The 20,089-nt window shown below is 35.6% G+C and overlaps 1 protein-coding gene across 11 annotated transcripts in view; it reads left to right on the top strand.

Moving 5' to 3' along the window:
* CYRIB (CYFIP related Rac1 interactor B) overlaps nucleotides 1–20,089 on the top strand; it is a 142,560-nt gene that overhangs the window by 103,314 nt on the left and 19,157 nt on the right. For 6 of the 11 annotated variants that reach the window (XM_048212470.2, XM_048212471.2, XM_048212469.2 and 3 more), the window contains 3 exons: nucleotides 5,635–5,717; nucleotides 12,301–12,422; nucleotides 17,128–17,233. In XM_048212470.2, coding sequence (XP_048068427.1) covers nucleotides 5,645–5,717; nucleotides 12,301–12,422; nucleotides 17,128–17,233 — 301 coding nt within the window. In that variant the 5' untranslated portion in view covers nucleotides 5,635–5,644. Of the gene's footprint in view, nucleotides 1–4,644; nucleotides 4,728–5,634; nucleotides 5,718–12,300; nucleotides 12,423–17,127; nucleotides 17,234–20,089 lie in introns of those variants that run through there. The other 5 variants (XM_057307727.1, XM_057307728.1, XM_048212473.2 and 2 more) reach the window with 3 other exon arrangements.

Genomic DNA, 20,089 nt, shown 5'->3' with positions numbered 1-20,089 from the left:
ATATGGTTCAGATGTTAATAATGCCAAGTTTAAGAAACCCTCGTTTATAGGGAAGCTAATTGGTGTGTGTGTTTTTCTTTTTTTTCATCCCCCACTCAGAAATACTAAGTTTATAGAGTAATTCATATTATGTTAAGTATGCTGAAGGAGGAAGTTGGGTGATGTGATTGAAGATAATGAGGTAGGGGCGACTACTATGGATAAGGTTGGCAGACAGAGCCTATCTGAAGAGGGGGCATTGAGGTGGAGCCTGAAGAATGAAAAAAGGCCAGCCGTGGGAAAATCTTGGGGACTAGCATTCTAGGCGGAGGAGACAGCATTATAAAGCCCCTGAGCTCAAAAGGGTAAATGAAATAATAGCGTCTCTTAGGAATTTTCTAAAAAAGGAAGAAATAGTATATTAACTGTAACGTATAGTTGTGTTTCTGTTGGCTTCTATTATTCTAATTAAAGAAGCTTCTTTTCAAATTTTTATGGGAAAATCATCCAATGTATTTATTAAGTGCCTTTTGTGAGCTCAAAAATACATTCCACAGACTCCAGGCCAGGAAGAGCAAGTTCCTTTCCAGATAACTCACCAACTTTGAAACAAACATGTAACATAAGAGCTCACAGTCACAAAGTTTTACCAGAAATACTGTGAACACTAGAAGTGACTTACATCTGGTTTCTGTGTGTCACATTTCTTCTTAGCTTATTTAGTAAATATTTATAGTATTTAGTTTAATCCAAAGGTTACAATAAAATAATTTGAAAGAGTGTCTTTAGATTTTTCCTTCTAAATTCAGATTGTAAGACAGCTTATTGTTCTAAATTATAATATTTATTACTCACTTTGAAATAGTGCCTCTAAAATATAAGAAACATTTTGGCCCCAGTTTTATATAATCTGAAAACTCTCTGATATCTCTTATTGTCTTTTGTATCACATTTATTAATCTGAAACTTAGAAATCTTATTAGCCAGAACTTTTTTAGATGTAAATGACAGAAACCCACTCAACTAAACAGGTAGAAAGGAAATTGGTTGAAATCAACTAGGATATCTTAATGTCAGATGAAAATCTAGGAACTAAACTGAGGGAAATGGCAACTAGAATTCAGGAACAAATGGAATTAGAAATTAGTGACCTTAGGACACTTTGTCTCAGGCATGCTGGCTTTATCCTTTTGTAACAGACTGGCTTCCTCTATGGCAGGAAATATGGCTGCCATACACTCTGAAGCCTCATGTTCCTTGGCTTCTGCTACTGGGAACAGATCCTCTAGCATAGCCATAGCAATAGCAGCAAATAGGTTGCCAAGCATGGTTACTAAATGTTTTGCTTCTATTAACTTGTTTAATGACTTTATGAATCCTCTGCAGTGGATATTAATATTATGAACAATTCACAGATGAGGCATGGGGAAATTAAGAAACTTGACTGTAGTTGCAGGGCTTAGAAGTAAGTGACAGCGCTGGGGTTTGAACCAGGCGGTCTGGTACCTACCAGACCTGACAGTTAGCTGCCATATTGTATTCGTTGAAATCAGGGGATGGGGAGGTTTTGTTTGTAGTGGTTTTGGCTGAAGAGTTAAACTACACGAGACAAGAATGTGGTTTTGATTTATTTGTTTACCCATATTAAAAAGATGAAACAACTTGATATTATAACGAACTGTTTTCAGATCTTTGAAAAATTCTGTGAGTTACTTACTTAAGTAATCTCTACACCCAGTGTGGGGCTTGAACTCACAACCCTGAGGTCAAGAGTCGCATGCTCCTCCGATTGAGCCACCCTAGCACCCTGACTTCCATGAGTTTTTGTTCAAAGAGACACGCATGGTATGGTTTGCCTACATAGATCTTTCGTGAGTGCTCTATGGTAAAGAAACTTTCTGCAGTGGACTGCAGTTATACTACATTCAGTGGTTTTTCAACCAGGGATGATTCCTCCTGGGGACATTTGATAGTATCTTGAGTCATTTTTGGTTGTCACAACTTGTGTGTTGGATTACTGGTGGCCTCTGGTACATATAGGCCCAGGATGTTGCTAAAGGTCCTACTGTGTGAGACAGACCTCTCCACAAAAGAATTATCCAGCCCCAGATGTTAATAGTACTGAGGTTGAGAAACCTGTACTAGACAAGCTGGGCCATTTTCACACTAAGTGTCTGGGTTTGGGGTGAAGAGGTAAGAAATTCTAAATTTTTGAGTACCTGTGGGGAATAAATAGGTCCAGACCAAATATGATGCATGTTGAGGGGGTTAAGGTCACATTAGGCTATGATGCCTTGAAAGGAGGACCAAATAGTGGAAGAAGTTTACAGAGGGGAGTGTAGGAAAATGGAGCAGACAGACTTGGCCAATTTTGAATATTTTCCTTGAGCATCGGCTGTATGCATACAAGTAAAAAGGTAAGGAAACTTAATCTCCCTTCCTCCTGTACCTGATGATGATATCATAGGACTAATTTTAGGATAGCATTTCAGCAATATTCTTGACAAAAGTGGGCGAAACATTGGCTTTGTCATTTACTCTGATTTATGATATTGAAATTCATTAATAAATTGAAGACTGGTTTGTATTAAAGAAGTAGAGCTATTACTATTTTTTAAAAGTGACTTTGTAATTTTAGGGTCGTAGTTAAAATAGCCAACATTTATCGCATGCTTTCTGTGTGCCAGACACTGTGCTAAGTTAGTGCTTAATCTCATCGAACTCTCCTAATAACCCTTAAGAATAGTTTCTATGATATGTATATTTTACTGATGAAGAAAATGAGTCCCAGAAAGGTTAACTAGCATCCTCAAGGTCTGATAGCTTGTCAGCTGGAGGTGGAATTCTGTTTTGATTCCATAGACGTATACTCTTAACACCAAATGATGTGCTGCCTTTTTCCTCATAAAGACAGTTTCAGTCCTTTCTTGTGCTTATTTTCCATCTGCGGTTGAAATTTTGATACCATTAGGTAATTCTTTGTATATTTGGTCTCAGTTCCTGTTAGTGCAGTTTATATATGTTTGGAAACAGATATTCTATATATACATGAAAGGTTTTAAAAATTAAAGCTGTGAAATACTCTATTTCCAAGTGGTTCCAAAGGGGAAAAACAACTCTTGGATACATTTGGTAACCAATTTGAGGTCTTATTTGGATGTGATGATTTTGGAAAAATGCTTATATTTTTCCTGTATAAAAAAGCCTAGAATTAAACTTTTTACAGTGTGTAAGGTAATCAAGATGAAATATTTCCCTCTTGGTTTTACTCTCAGTTTATCCATCTGTGTCAGACATTGTACAAAGTCTTTCCAGTGAAATTCTGTGTAATAAGGATTTTAATGTCAAAAATAAGATAGATTCTGACCTCTCCCATTGGAGGAATAATATTGTTTTAAAAGAGAGAGAACTTTTCAGTATTTATCATTTGTGAATAAATTTAACACTTGTCAATAAATTTTAACGTTTTCTAAGAAGTGTGTGTGTCAGTCCACCACACTTTGACCTATAAGGCAAATAACTGTTTTGCATATACTATTACTTCCTCTTTGGGAGGCTCAAAGTTAGATACGTATGCCACTGTCCAGGGAGTCGGTGGAGGAAGGGAGGGGAGTGGACAGCACAGATGGCCAGAAATCCTAACTCTTTTCAGATTGTCTGTAATGAGGGTGAGTTATAATAAGATGTCTTCTTTCGCTGATAAAAAATATTGTTACTTTTATGTTTTGTTTCATTTATATTTGCTAGCAGTTCCATATTTGGAGGAAAAAAACAATTGAAACTGGGAGAGGAGAGGGTGTGAGGTGCCTGTGCTATCATAGTCTGCCTTCCCTATAGTTACTGCAGCTTCACAGTTTGAGCCTGGTTTCCTGGATGTTCCTGACACCTCCTTCCACCTTCGTCCTCACTGACTCATGGCAAATTTTGGGGCAAGATTTATGCCAGTGCCTTAATTTTTACTATTTTTCCTCTGTAAACTTACTAAATTGTGATGATTTCTGGCTCCCTTTTGCTTGTTTGCTGTGTTAACTTCCAAGTTATATACTTTGTATATAGTTGATATTGTTCAATTATCAGTCTATGAGTTAAATAATGAAAAATCTGATTAATTTTAGGAGTATAGAAGATGTAAGAAATACTGGTTTATGTGTGGTAAAACTTTTTAAATGGGTCATCAGTTGATAACTCCCTTCAGTTTTTAATGGTTAAATGTGGTTTGAATACTGTCTTCCTAGTATTCCCAGTGGGGTTTGATTCTGCAAGGAGGAAAATGTCCCTATGGCTTAAAAATAATAGTTTCAGTTTTTACTTATTTGAGAGGGCTATTTTTTATGTTAATTTAAATTGAGAATATATATGCCTCACACATTTTAAAGGAGTAACACTAGCATAGAAATTAATCAAATGTAAATATTGCAAGTTATATGTAAAAATATAATCTTTTTTCCAGTCTTGTTTTATGTAACTTTTTTGATATGTGGAAAAGAGGGAAAGGGCTCTAAACTCAGAGCCAAATGTGCTTTTGTTGTTCCAAATTTTCAATGCCAGAAGTATATAAACCTGCACCTGTTGGTAATTATGAGCAAGCCAGCCTTTGCCGAATCCCAGGCCTCTGCATAAAATTTTTTTACTGGAACTAAATGATGTTGCCATTTTTATTTTTAGGTTTGCTGGCATGGGTAATCTCATTAAGGTGCTAACCAGGGACATAGACCACAATGCAGCACATTTTTTCTTGGACTTTGAAAGTAAGTCTCTTTAGCCCTTCACAGCTGGTGCATAATGGTAAAGGTGAAAGATGGTCACACCACAGTGAAGGCTGGCCCAAATATTTGTTAATAAAATATGGGGATCAAACAAAGTTTGCATGATTTTTTTCTTAATCGTAGGCAAACATCACCATCATATGTATAATTCTTTAGTTTTTCATTTGCTAAAATCATGTTGAGTCTGTAGCCAGTGCTGTCCTTTCATTAGTCCATGAAGCAAGCAGCCTTATGATGAACATTCTAATAGTATGCCTTGGTGACTACGCCCAGCAATGTGTTTGCTCAGAATCCTATGATAATCTTACAGGAAATCAGTATGGTGCTGCATATCCATAATCAATACTTTAGACAACTACCACAAATTATTTGCATCCAAATTTGGTTAGAAATATATGCTTTATTGAATGGCATATAGGAAGTAAGTTGAATATTCTGCTATGTTAAGATGAAATGCAAAGGTGAGCTGTGGCCAAAACTCTTTAATATTTGGCTTTGGAATAAATTTTTGTTCCAGTGCAATATTAAGATTACATGTGAATAATTCTTGATCAGAAATTTCTTTTCCAGAATACTAGCACTATTGGAATACTTAAAGAATTTTTCATTATAAGGCCATTAATGAAACTTGTCTTGGGAGAATTTTGAGAAGAATTAGAGCAACAGTTGTGCCATTGTGTACAGGAAAACCACATTTCACCTCTAGGTCCTACATATCAACACCTTGAGAACCCGGTTTGCTGTCTGCCAGAGCACAGTCTGGGTAACCTGAAGGACGAATTCATGGCCTAATGAACATTTTCCCTGTTACTATTTTTTAAAAAAATTAATTTCAGATGTTCTTTTTTATAAAGGGATATTTTCTCTTTTCTCATTCTTGTCTTGACAGGTACCTTAACATGGGGAATCTTCTTAAAGTTTTGACATGCACAGACCTTGAGCAGGGGCCAAATTTTTTCCTTGATTTTGAAAGTGAGAAGATGATTTTATATCTATTTCTCTTTGCCTGCAGTAGACTGCGTTTGTCTTGCACTAAATGAATGTTTCCACTTTGCCATCTTTTTAACTGCTTTGCATGACTGAGCTATGAATTGTTTGAGTAAAATTTCTGGTGCCTTCTAGAACTGGAAGTCATATTTTATAGATTAAATTGTGATAAAATGTTTTTACTTGAATTTTTATAACAGAGTCTTATCTCCTAGTTGGACATTATTTTATAATTGGAGATACTCTAATGAAAATAATTTTATGAAAAAATTTTGGTGGAAAGGACAAGTGCTACTTTGAGATTTGTTAATAGAAGCAATATTTGGGGAAAATTTTACTGCAGTTGAGAAAAATTGACTAGACTTTAATTACTCTATGTATCGAAGTATTTTAAAAACAAATCTGTTCATGAAGGCCATTCAAAGCTCAGTAATTTGGGCATAATATTAAAAGGTAAGTGTGAACCTTAATTATTTAATCTTCACAGATAATTTGAAAAGTTAAACTCCTTATGTATGTATTTTGGGAATCCTTTTTTTTTTTTTTTTTTTCTAACTCTAAATAAAAAGAAAAATAATGGGTTCACAGACCTTTAAGTAATTTGCCTTCTGTTTGTTTTATGTTGCATGACCTATTGTAATATGGTCTAAGAGTGGCAGGTAAGTGTCATTGACCCCTGTGCATGTTGGGAAGCTTTTGCTTTTTGGCTGTCTGTATCGCTTTAGCTTATCTGGTTGTCAAATTGAGAACAATGATATTAAATTGGTTGTTTCACTGTGAATGTTGCTGTTTTAACTGATCATTATTAAAAAATTGTTAGGAAAGGGTGAAGAGAGAGAAGTTTATAAGTTGTGTGATCCCGTGCATTTTTATCTGAGATTAAAACATTTGAACAGATTTTTAAATTCTTAAAATTTAAGGCCTTTTCTGGTTTTGAAAACAAAATAAGTCCTAAAATCTATCCCCAGAGAGTCATTGCATTTTCCATCAACTTCAGTTTATGTGATACTATACAATTCATTCTATTTTATGAATAATTTATATATTTTTTCTTTAAACCAGGACAGTTCATATGAATGAGTTTGTAGCTTATCACCATTTTATGGAATAATTTGTGGTCTCTGATTTTTTTTTTTTTTTTATTACATTCCTAGAAATCTTCTGTTACAGTTTGTCCTGTGTGCAGGCTAGCAAAGAATAGTAATGTGAATATCAGGACCATATTAAATTGTTGGGTTTTTAGGGGAAGATGTTATTAAATGAATATTAGTTTTCTTGACCCTTCTCAACAATTTAACAGTGCCATTTTCAGTGCATGTTCAGCATGAATTTTAATCAGCTTGGGGATGTTAAGCAGATTGCTGACTTGAAGATTCTTCTTTCAGATGAGGCAACTTACATTAGAGCTGTATTTTAGTTTATTTGCATCTGTTTCAAACTGGTCTTGTATATTTTTCTGCTATTCTGTCTTCTTTTTATTCTGTCTCAAATTCCTTACATTTGCAGAATCTTGGCTTTGATACAGTCAAGATCTTGTTCAAGACTTGGCACTTGATCTTTTTGTTAACCTAGCATCATGTTGTCAAGTGAGGAGCATGAATTTACTATAGTATTTTAAATATTATTTGGTCTTGGTTTTACAGTCTTTCGGGGTTTGAACCATTATCCTTAAAATTCAAATAGGTAATTTAGTGGCAGGAATAGGTTAAAATTACTACCACCACCACCAGTAATAATAATAATAATAATAATGAAGAACTGTATATGAAATGTTAACTTGTTAAAGGCAGATGTAAAGTAAAAGTGATATTTGTTGCCCTTATCACCCAAAGTAGAACTTTTAGTTTGACGCTTGATATACTGTATACTTGGCCAGAGTTTGCCCGTTGTTACTTATGTAGGTTTTTAAATGTTTTCTTTTGATTCCAACATTAAAGTTCTCTCTTAAGTTTTATCTTTCATCTCTTGCATATTTGCTCCTTTTTGGAACTATGCGTTTGTAAAGGTTTATCTTATCATTAGACTCCTTCAGTGACTTCAGCCCAACGCGTGGGTCCTGTCTTCAACAGCTATATAGCGGACTCGGATTTGTCAATATAGTTGATTTGCCAGTTCCTTGTGATTACTGAGAATAAAGCCACATTATTTTATTAAGTAGCATATTTAATACTACATTGTTTCTGGTTGAACACTAATATTCAGGTTACCAGAGTAATTTAGCTTTACTATTCCATCATTCTTAGTGGTTAAATCTAGCTCACTGTATCTCCATGATTGGGCAGCTAGAGAAATAATTTCATACAGATAGATATACTGGCATTTTACATCAAGTTGTATAAAAATCCAGTATTTTTATGCATATAAAACATGATCCAGTGGAATCCTGTGGTTTACAGAATGAACCTGTCTTTGAGTCTTGACTCCTTTAGTTTATATGCATGCACATACATGGTTTTTCAGTTCAGTTCAACGAACATTTCCGGCTTGCCTTCTGTATGCCAACCAGTAGAAGCTGGGGATTCAGAGATAATGAAGATACAACCCCTCCCTTTCAGGAGTTCTCAATCTAGTAGGTAGAAACGCAAACTAATCATTTCCTTTATATCCTTCACCATTCAAGGTGTAGATCACAGGGGATTAACTATACCTAGCAGTGAGTAGATGGGTTATCATGGAAGACTTTCAGATGGTAAACTTTGAGTTGGGTTGTGGAGGGTGAGTTAGAGTGTTTCAGGGTAGGTTAGTGAAGGACTTTGTTTAGAAAGAAGGAACAACATCTACAAAGGCCTTAAGGCATGAAATGACATTCTGTTTTCAGTGAAATATATTATCTACTCTTGAGGTGTACTAGAAAGAGGGCCTTTTTCTTAAGTTATGATAAGATTTTATTTTAAGAATAATGGTTCAACTAAGATATAAGCCTAGAATTGCCCCAGAAAATTTGGCAGCATTTATACTGATGGCAGTATATAAAAAGCACTGAATTGGGGGCAGTATAGCCTCTTCCAGTTTTTGGAATTTCTTATTTGATAATGACATTTATAGCTCATTCTAATGACACATCTTTAGCCTGAGTAACTACTGTATCTATTAGTCCATTAAATTGGGGTTCTTAGGGGAGAGGGACTTCTGTTTATTTTTATGTCCCTTTCCAACCTTCACATAGTGCTTTGTAAATGATAGAAGTTCAGTATCTGTTAGTTAACTTGACTTACTTATCTCCAGGTAGACCAAAATAGGAGAGTAAATAAAAGTGGTGGTTTGTAAATGAGGAATGGAATCTTACTTTCTCTGATTCTTTGTTAAAGTGCCTTTCCATTTAGTCATACATTTCCTCTAATTCTTGTGTCTTTTGTGTGACTTGTCCCCTGCAATCTTGTAAAACTATTGAAATCCACTCTTTTAGTCTAACTTTATTTTCCTATTTTACTTCTTGCATATTTTCAGTTGCTTTTGCCCTGTACTTTGAAATATCTTTATTCTGGTGGCATTTTCTTATATTTATTTTTCTAAAATGATGGAGGATTGTATTCATACGGAGATAAAAATGCATAATAGTTTGCTTTAACTCATGCTGGAGGCGCATTTGTATCTCTACCTTCTCATTCATTCACCAAATATTTGTTATAGAAAATCTACTTGGGACTGAGTTGACATCCTGTACAGTGTATGTGCTATACACTGACGTCCCTGCCTTCATGAAACTTATAGAGATAGATTGTAAATATTTACCAAATGAGTGAGTGCAACACTAAAGCACAATGACCCCTTATCACAATTAGAGTTTTTATGTGACTTGCTTTTTGTTTTTTTTTTTGTAGCTGATCTTTGTCCCCTTTTGTACCAGAACAGATTCAATTTTAGCAATTATTTTCAGTGACTCTTTAATAGACCAGTATGAAATTACTACAGTATTTAATTTTACCTTCAAATAATAACAGCAACTGAAACGTGCTTTAATTTCCCTTGAACAGCTGAAAGTAAGCTTGATGAGTAATCACTACTCCTACTCTCAGTAGTAGATACTTTATTTTGCAATCAAATGAATGTCCTTTTGTCAGCTGGTTAAGTGATAGTTTTTTCTTCAAGTAATAAAATTTTTCATTCTTTGCCATGAAAAATCAAAGTGACAAGTCTTGGTTGCATTATATGATACCATTTTTTGAAAAAATGCTTTATTTTATAGTCTTTCTCCTTCCCTAGTATTTCACCCTTTTGCATGACTTGCTCTCGGTAAAGTAGTGCTTATTACCTGTCTGCTACTTTCTGTTTGTCTTCATTTCTACAGCAGTCTTCAGCAGCTTTCAAAATTATAAATGTGACTTTCCTGTGACAGTCTAAAAAATGTTTAATCAGTGTGGTGCTGGGTATTTTTTCCACCCTGAGGGGGAACTGGAATCTTCTCCTTTATTTTTAAATTTCTTGGTACTTACTAAACTTTTAATTATTAACCACTTCCAAGGTCTACGTAAATCTACTTGATAATGTTTCTTTTGTATGTAAGTCTCAGTGTCACATTTTTCTGTTAACAGCTAGTCACCACACCAAAAATACAGTTTAGTATTTTCAAACTTCACAAGTATCTTTTGATATATAACAGTCATAATATTGTCCTTTGTCATGAATTCCCACTTCATGAACTAAAACTATGATGTGTGTTTACTATTGATGTTATGTCTGTAGTTTCACAGTTCCATATGAAAAAGTATAAAACTGCATGTTTAAAAAAAAAAAGTATTTTTCTCTATTGCATCTGGTGTAAGTATAAAAGTTATGAGGTGTACTTTTTTTTAGTGTGTGTCTATTAGCTTGGAGAATATGGTCTGGCTAAATGTGAGAAATTATTACTGCTAAATGACAAACCCTGATTTTTAAAAAATCATTTAGCTCCAATATCAATATTTGCTTCTAGTAATACCTTTACGACTTTGGACACAGTATTTTTAATTTGGCTCCTCTTGTGTAATTTTGTCACAGTATTTTTATTAAAAAACATGATTTCTGAAAGGAGATTTGGAAAATAAAGAAACCGATACAAGAACACAAATTCTTAAGTTGGCTTTGCACATGAATGTTAGCTGTTAACTGTTACCGTAGTACTGTTTAAGTATGTTGAAGTTAAAATTTGGTGCTCTGTTGATTTTTTAAAAACCGGTATATTTTTGACTAGTTTGCAGCTTTAATAGGTGGAATTGAATTATGGCTTGCCCCATGTGCAAAATAAAGTTACAGTTCTTAGACATCTGGACTCGTAGTTTCATGTGTGAACTAAGTTTCTTTAAATTTTCTAAGGAAAGAAATAAATATATTGTATATTTGTGGGAAGGTCAAGTGGGTGCGGAAAAGTCTAAGTACTAGTTTTACATGATTGGTAGACAAAGGGATTTATCAGAAATGTTCTCAATTCATATTATCAATATGGTCTGCTTCCCCTGTCCCTGTAAGAAAAATTTTTGTGTGGAGGAATTCAGCCAACACGGTGCCTCTCTAAGACATTATGATAATCATAACTTTTATCATTTTTAATGCTTTATGCCTTATCTGTAGCATCTAATGTGGTCTGATTGGAAAGATTTATGAAAAACTCCATTTCACACAGATTGCCCATTTTTCTCCAAGAGAAAAAAAGGATCGTATTAAATAAAAAAGATTTATCTTTAGAGAAACAAATGACCAAGTTATTAAAAACAGAGTTTCTGTTGCCTCGAATTTAGGAGCGAGAAATCCAGATTTAGTCATCTATTAGCATATGCTCTGTGGCAACACCACAGGTGGTGGAAATGCCCATATGTTTGTGTTCCTGATTATGCTTTTTATGACTATAATTCTCCCTTCATTTTTCTCTCACGCCCGTTTTTGCTTTAGTATTTCAAAATTTCAGTGACAGCATTATAGCTGCAAGTACTGGTTTTCAGCAGCCTAGCCATTCTGAAGCAGTGTCATAATTTGCACCCCTCTGCACAGGAGTTTTTGACCTTGTGCTCATCAGCAGAGAAGTTCATTGGCACAGAATTGAAAGTGGTCCCTAGAAAAGGGGAACATCTAACAACTATTCTTTTAAAGTAGTTTTTAATTTATTTTATATTGAAACTCAAGTCATTAAAATGAACTTTATAGGAAAACAGTTTGTCTTAAACCATAGAGGAATAAGATCTATTAGTAGGCTTTCCATTTCTGTTGCATTAAAATAAATCATTATTCATGCATTTACAGTCATTACTGATAATGATTACTACAGTAGTAAAAAGTGATTATTAACACTATCACAGTTTAAATTTTGAATTACAGTTCTCAAGTTCATTTAATATACCAAGTCATGATTTCTAACTTAAGGTAAATAGTAATGTTTGATGGTCCCTTGCTCCTTTGTGATATTTACAAAGTTGAGGCTAGTTATTCAAATACAGAAGTATGGAAAAATTATCAATCTTTTATAAGAAGTGCAAAGTTAACATTGAATAAAGTATGAGCCATCTTTAGAAATTGAGATTGTTCATTGTTTAGAGTTATAATGTACTAAAAAAAAATCATGTGACTGTAAATTTTTTTGTGCTTTCCTGCTATTTAGATGCCCAGCCTACAGAGTCTGAGAAGGAAATTTATAATCAGGTGAATGTAGTATTAAAAGATGCAGAAGGTATCTTGGAGGATTTGCAATCATATAGAGGAGCTGGCCATGAAATACGAGAGGTAAAGCACGTTTAAACATTTTCTGATAAACTAAAATTTACTATGTCCCTTCTCCTCTTAATCTCTTTTGTACGGACTTTCGAATTCTCTTTTGCATGTTAAATATATACTTAAGAATGATCACTTGCATTATTTCAAAAGTGGTTGTAGTGATACAAGGGTAAAAGGAAAACGGTGTTCTGTGAATATGTAATTTATGTATGTTAAAGAAAATACGTTTTGGTTTCTGTCACACCAGAAATTTACAGTATGCATGGGGGGACTATTTATACTTTGGAGAGGAGGACAGAATGAAACTTTCTGTGGCCTTTGGTCCTGCTAGCCTTATTTTTTCCACTCCTCCTGCGCTTCCCGGGAGAAGGTTGCTATCATCCTTGCGGTCTGGACTCCCCCAACTCTGTCTGATGACTTTACACCATGGAACATATATTTGGTGTGGTCGCCTCGATTTTTCTTCTTCTGAGCCTCTGAACTCGTCCAGGTTTCTTTTGATCTCTTATTCCACTTATTCCACTTCTTCTGTTTTTCAGAAGCTGTATCTCTATTTGTTACCAAGACTAATGTCTCTACCTTTGTTCTGCATCCTCCTCTGGAACCTTATTCTTTTAATTATTCCTTCTCTTAATTACATCTTCTGTGTTTTTCTTCTGCTGACTTCTTCCTCTCAGAGTATACACATACTCAGGTGTCCTCTACCACCCAAAGAAACACCCTAGCCTCTGGACCTATCTCTTTCTCATTACTGCATTTCTTAAGGGCCTTGCCCTGTTTCTTCATTTTTTCCCCACCCTTCTGCTTCATTTATTCTTGTGTATAACTAACAGTGCAGAGGTTGTCAAGGAGCAGTCTGTTGGGTTTATAGTCCATATCCAGCTCCATTCCTCTAATGACATTTGGAGTATTAGTGAAGGCAGAATTAAGTGTAGGCACCAGAAAATGATTCAAGACAATTTAGTTTTGGACTAAGGGATCACAGGTTTTGGTGATTGACTGGATATTTAATATAAGGGAGAAGGGGAGTTAAATGATTCCAGGGTTTCTGGTTTAGATTAGCCATTGGTGATATCATTAGCTGAGGGAAATTATAGATAACGTGAATTCCCGTTTTTTTACCTCTCCTGGCTTGGACTGTTTGTTCCTTGAATGTCTTGCACATGCACACTTTTCCTTCCTTCACATCCCAGTAATTACTTCCCCCTTACTCTGTTGCCCCAGTGCTTTGCACACATTTCTTTTATGGTAACTATCACTTTTTAAAAACAATATTGAAATTTAATGTTGATAACTCCACCACCACCTCCAGCTCGAGCAGGAGGGTAAACCTGGTTTCTTACTAATTTGTGTGTCATCAGCACCAGAACAGCGCTTAGGAGGCACTTAATAACTGTTGAAGAAATAAATAGAAGAGCTTCGGCGAATCTTGCCAATATCGTTAGCTTAAGTGAAACCTTAAGATTTCAGTAAATGAAGGCATGTAACCATTTCTGTGAAATTCAAGTCCTAAACATTTAAACGTATTTTGAAAAATCAAACATTTGTTGAAATGGAAAATTTAAACAAACAGGATCTTAATTAACTAATTGACAAATTCTTTTCCTGTAGGTCACAACAATTCACAATTTGTTCTATAAGTGTTTTAGTGTCTTCGTGTTGATTATCAGTGCTACAAATTATTTTTAAATGTTCAGTATTATATCATTAAATTTTTAAAGTTTGTTTTACAGTTGAATTCTGATCAGCTGGTTACAGTTGTCTCCCATAAACAATAAAGAAAAAATATAGAGAAATAGACTTACCTATATGTAAGGTTAGAGCCCTTGGGATTTTTTTTTAAACCTTAACCAAGTGAAGGGTTACTCTGCTTCTGTGTGGGAAGGCTACTATAGTCTTTATATTGACTTAATGAAATTCATATATTGACTTAATTGAATGCAGTTGTCTTCTTCTAAAAGCCGGTAAAATGATAGAAACCTTACTTAGGAGCCATTTCAAAGAGGGAGCTGTGAAACCAGGAATTTTAGACACAGTGACCAAAGGTTGGAGTTCTCCGTAGGACCCTGCGGTCACCCATATTCAGAGCACTCGTGGCATTCCATGGTCGGTCACACGGGAAAGTAAATAAATGTTACAAAGTTAAAGTTTACATAGAAAAATAACACTAAAAGGAAAGGGGAGAATCACAGGAGATAGTAAGAGATTCACCTTACCAGGCTTTGAGACTTATTATAAAGGTACCTTCATTAATTCTTTGTTGAAGGAATTAAGAACAGAGAAATAGGTAAATAAAATAGATTAAAAAAAAATGTAAGCTAGAAGACTTAAAACAGCATTTAAATCTTATGTAGATTAAGGTAAGTAGTGTGTGACTATTCAAGCATTTGAAGAAATTTTCACTGAGGAATGCATATTGATGTTTGGGTTTAACTCTATAAGCAGAAAATATTTCTGAATAGTAGGAAAACAATTGAGGTTAAGAAAAAAAAGTATAAATAACAGCTGGTTATATACAAATATACAAAGAACAGATAGAACTACAGCAACTGTCAATAGGAAGACTTAAATAAACTTGGTAGAACAACCATTCTACCTGTGAAAAAGCACAGACGATAGAAAAAAATGTTCAGATTTACCAATAAATGCATAGCACTGTCAAGCAGTTTTACTGTATATGATAATAAATTGTTAAAAGCTCAGTATTGGTTGGTTTATGAAAGAACAGGTAGTTTAATACAAGTGCTATTATAAAATGGTTGCCTTTTCTGGAGGTCAGTTTGGCCAGTTAAAATGAGATCTATAAAATTGTTTGTACTTTTTTTTTTTTTTAAGATTTTATTTATTTGAGAGAGAGAGAGAACACAATCAGAGGGAGTGGCAGGCAGAGGGAGAGGGAGAAGTAGATTTCCCGCCGAGCAGGGAGCCCAATACGGGGCTCGATCCCAGGACCCTGAGATCATGACCCAAGGTGAAGGCAGACTGAGCCGCCCAAGCACCCCAAAATTGTTTGTACTTCTGAACCAGATTACATTTTAGACAATATTCCCTGAAACAGTATCATTCAAGAGCAAGGTAAATGTAAAAACCCACGCTGAGGATGTGGAATTACTTACATTTTTGTTTAAATAGCATTTTATTAAACATGACTGAAATAGAATAAAGTTTGATTTAATACAGGATCTATTAAATAAACAAAGCTTATTCTCTAGGATAAACCACGGGTGAGGGAAATAAGAACTCTCCAGTACTGTTTTGATACATCTATACCAGTTTAACATTTTTGAAACTGAGGGTTACCATGTCTGCTCCACGACAGTCTCACTGCTGACGTGTACTAAATGTCATTTGCATGTTGGGCTGTCTGGGTGCTGTACCAAAAATGTCACCTAACACAGTGAAACTGAGGCAAAAGGAGAAGGAATCAGAATTATAGTGACGAACCATAATATGTTGTTGTAAAAGAGCAGCCAGTGTCCCAGTTCTCCATCGAGGCAGGGCAGGCAGGGTCAGGGAAGTAGTTAACTCACTCAGTTGTTAACTCACTCAGTTGTTAACTCACTCAGTTGCGAACGTGGATAATGTTTGCCAGACCGTTTTGATATTAAGAGAAAGTATTTTTAGATCCTTGCAAGAAAAGTTGGATATGCTTCTCAAGAAAAGAAAATTTTAATTTTTATCTGTTTCTTATTTCCTAAAAAACAGATTTTTACCACTTGATGTGAAACATTGCTGAGATGGGGCTTGAGGCTAAAAGAACTTTTTCATATATGTCAGGATAGTATCACAGTCCCTTTGAAATATTTGTATCAATGTGGAGGAAGGATTGTTATATGTAGTGACACATTTTCTTTAACATTAAAATTCTAGGTAGTCACATAAATGGGATTCACTTCAGAATCCTGCTGTGTTTAAATATCATTTTAAAAAGTTTTATATAGGGGCGGCTGGGTGGCTCAGTTGGTTGAGCTTCTGACTTAGGCTCAGGTTGTGATCTCGGGGTCCTGGGATCGAGCCCCACAGTTGGGCTTCCTTCTGTGTGGGGAGACTGCTTGTCCCTCTCCCTCTGCCCCTCCCCCTGCTCATGCTCTACCTGTCTCTCTGTCAAATAAATGAATATAATCTTTTTAAAAAAGTTTTATATAAAAAAAGAAAATTTGGATGTAGTGGCAGCTTATAAGGCACATTGTGTAAATAATATCTAGCCCATTTGTTTAGTTAGTAGCTGATTTATTCAGAGCATTCCCTAAATCTTTCTGGTTTCAATTTTATTTTGTTTTCTTGTTTTTCAGTTTAGTGTGGATGGAGTCAGAGTACCTAGTGCCTTTGGAAAATCTAAACATGTCGATACCTCCTGATAATGTTTATAAGAAGGACCCCCATAAACTCCCCCATCTTGGTTATGAGTTTCAACTTTCAGATAGCGTGTTTAGCTTGTTTGAAGATGTTAGAGAAAACAAGCCAGATAGTTGAAAAAAGCGTTAAGTTCCATAAAAGATTAAAAAAAGCAAAAGAAAGATGAAAGCAAGAAAATACCTTTCTTTGGAAGTGCCCTCCATATTCACAAAAGATTGCCTAATGGTTTGAGAGACTGGTGATATTTTATCAAGTATACCAGGGTTTCCTATGTTTGCCGAAACCTATATTTTAATGTAAAAATAACACTGTTTTGATTTTTAAAACTCTAACTATTTTTATTCTTTGGATTTTGAAGGCAATCCAGCATCCAGCAGATGAGAAGTTGCAAGAGAAGGCTTGGGGTGCAGTTGTCCCACTAGTAGGCAAATTAAAGACATTTTATGAATTTTCTCAGAGGTTAGGTAAGTTGAAAGTTTTGTAATTATGACTTCCCTAGTGAAAAAGACATTTATTGCTAAGGAATTAATGTAGAGTATTTTATGTTCACCTGGCTAAATTTGTGTGGTACATAGGTACAGTAATCTTGTTAAGACTGTAAGATTACAGCATAATCTTACCATCCCTATCAGTCCAGGTCTTTCATTTATTTAGACCATTTCCCCCAACAAATTATAACTTCCACAAGGAAATGTCTGATTTTTTTTTTTTTTTTTTTTTTTTTTTTGTAGCCTGAAGAGTCCTAGAATGAGAAACCACTTGGTAGAATTTCTCTCCAGCTCTATAGCGAATCCTGTCCCATATGTGGGAACTAATTCGCAGGCCCTTGGGTTATTTAGATTTTTGTGTTCTTAAAAATCATTGCTGATTATGGTCAGTTCATGTATCTAAAATGGTACAAGATGAGAAATAGCAAGTTGATTATGTGCCCAAAGTTATGTAGGGAGTTACTCAAACAAGAAGCATTCGAAACCATTTGCTTTTTCCCTGGCATGGGAAAAATTACTCAGAGATCAGAATTGTACCTTCCATACCATGAGTAAGCAAAATTGAAATTCCTTTTCTTTTGAAGAAGAAGGAGACAGAGCAGGTAAGATTTAGGCAGTTAGCTGTTGGAGTAATTTGAAAGACACAAGTTGCCAGGTTTTAAAAATTGGTAATTATTTGGGTTCTGTGTTGTTTGTTTAAATCTCCAGATGCCTTGGGAAAAATCAGTGGCTTAGGCAGTGGTTGGTTAGTCTACGTCTCAGTTGGCTGGAGCGATCTCTGTGGCACAGCATCTCTGTGTCCATTGGTGTATGCCTTCCAGTTTCTCATAGGTCCCTGTCACTTCCTAGATTTTTCTGTCCGGCTCTCCATACTTTCATATTAGCTACTAGGCCACTTGGGTCTGCAACGTACTTGAAAGCTGAAGTTCATTTTTTTTAAAAATGCCTAGGTTTTTTAAAAACAAAGACAACTGCTGTTTTTCCTTAGATGAAGCAGACTGTTAAATGTACAGATTGTTGAAATAGAAATGTTGATATAAATTATCCTTTTCTTACTAGAAATAGGAATTGTAGCTTATTTTCTCAACAGGACAGTCAGTTCTTTCACGCTGCCGACCTTTGAATCAAGTATCTCTGTAGTCTGTAGTTTTGTAACCTCATTGAACTAAAATCTTTTAATTGTGGTTATCTTGACTCCTTCGTATTGAGAGTATTTCTTGAGTTGCTAGTTCCTAGCTGCATTTGAAGTTACATTGCTTTAGGTGGTGCTCACGCCTGTTCAGACTCATCTTGGCCTCTTAGCATTTGCCACTTAAAAAAGGATCATTGTAAAATAGGCCCAACCAGTCAGGCTTACATGTTTTCTTATGTTTTAACTATTGGAGTTAAATCAGGTTAGTGGTGTGTGTTCCATTTCAGCCGAGTGGTATTAGAACATAGGTAATAGCGAAAAGCTGTGGTGTTTCATGCCGTCATGTGAGAGCCTGGAACTTTGATTACTCTAGGGACTTCTGTAAAGTTATGAACAAAGTACAAATTTAAGATAGGACAAGTTAACCCTCATCTCTTTGCCAGTAACCTGGTTAGTAATGTTTCCAGTTTCCTTGTTGACAGAAACATATCCTTGTTTACATATTATAGTAACTCACTGTTTCTTGAGTGAGTGAGGGATGAATTAATGAATACACACATATAGGAGTGCCTGGATGGCTCAGTCGGTTAAGCGTCTGTCTGCCTTCAGCTCAGGTCATGATCTTAGGGTCCTGGGATCAAGTACCATGTCGGGCTCCCTGCTCACCGGGGACTCTGCTTCTCCCCCTGCTTGTGATCTCTCTCTCTCTCTCTCTCTCTGTGTCAAATAAATAAATAATTTCTAAAAAAAAATAAAGAATACACATCTGATGTATTGGATATGTGTTGGGTATTTAGGAGAAGCAATAATAATGGATTTTAGGCTTTGGAGGCATAGCTTCCTATTTGAAATCTGGTGTTTGCCATGTATTAGTTGTGTACTCTTGACCACATGACTTAAATTCTCTGAGTTTCAGTACTCTATCTGGACCTCAAGTCTGGTGAGCCATTTGGTTTATATTCACTGAACCTTTTGTCTCTTCTGTTCCGACTTGAGCCACAGGTGAGGGTACACATTACAAATGGCCTACAAAGCACCACCTAACTGTTAAGATACAAGTGTTCCTTCAGAATCTTGCAATTCCAAGGGGAGGGTGCTTGGCCTCAACACCACGAGTACACTGTGGTGTGTACTCCAGAAGAGGGGCCCTGATCCCTTGCCAGGTTGCATACTTACAGAGAGACAGGGAAGGGATCACTCGACTACTTTGGAAGATATACTGACCTTTGTTGACAAGATTAACATTGCTGGCCTGGGAAATACCCTGTACTTGCTTGTTTCAGGCTGACGCCTTCCTGGTTGAGGAACCTCAGTGAAGGTTGTATGATCAGACAGTCAACAGACTCCTTTGTCTTTCCTCAGTCTTCTTCCTGTTCTAGGGGCTTATTAAAAGGGACCATCCGCTGGGGTCATAATGGGTAGGTCTGTCCAACATGTTGGCTCGTTTTTACTCGGCTAGATTGCCCACATGAGTGTGGTCATGTTTCTTGGCTATGTTAAGTCACCCACAGTCCACGTCTTTGGTGTTCTCTTCTGAGGATTTAAGTTCCGATATAAGTCTTTGGTTGAGGTGTGGATGGTAGTGGTGAGAATAAATTCTTGTCTCTAAAGGGCAACTTTCCACAGGGGCTTCCTCTTCCTAGGCATCCAGTTATTTCCTTACTGTTCTACTTTGTGGACTAATCTGTCTTTATTATTTC

The sequence above is a fragment of the Ursus arctos genome, unplaced genomic scaffold (genome assembly GCF_023065955.2).
Source record: "Ursus arctos isolate Adak ecotype North America unplaced genomic scaffold, UrsArc2.0 scaffold_6, whole genome shotgun sequence".
Classification (NCBI taxonomy): domain Eukaryota; kingdom Metazoa; phylum Chordata; class Mammalia; order Carnivora; family Ursidae; genus Ursus; species Ursus arctos.
Note: the sequence above shows the minus strand (reverse complement) of the source record. Positions and strands in the feature narration are given on the sequence as shown.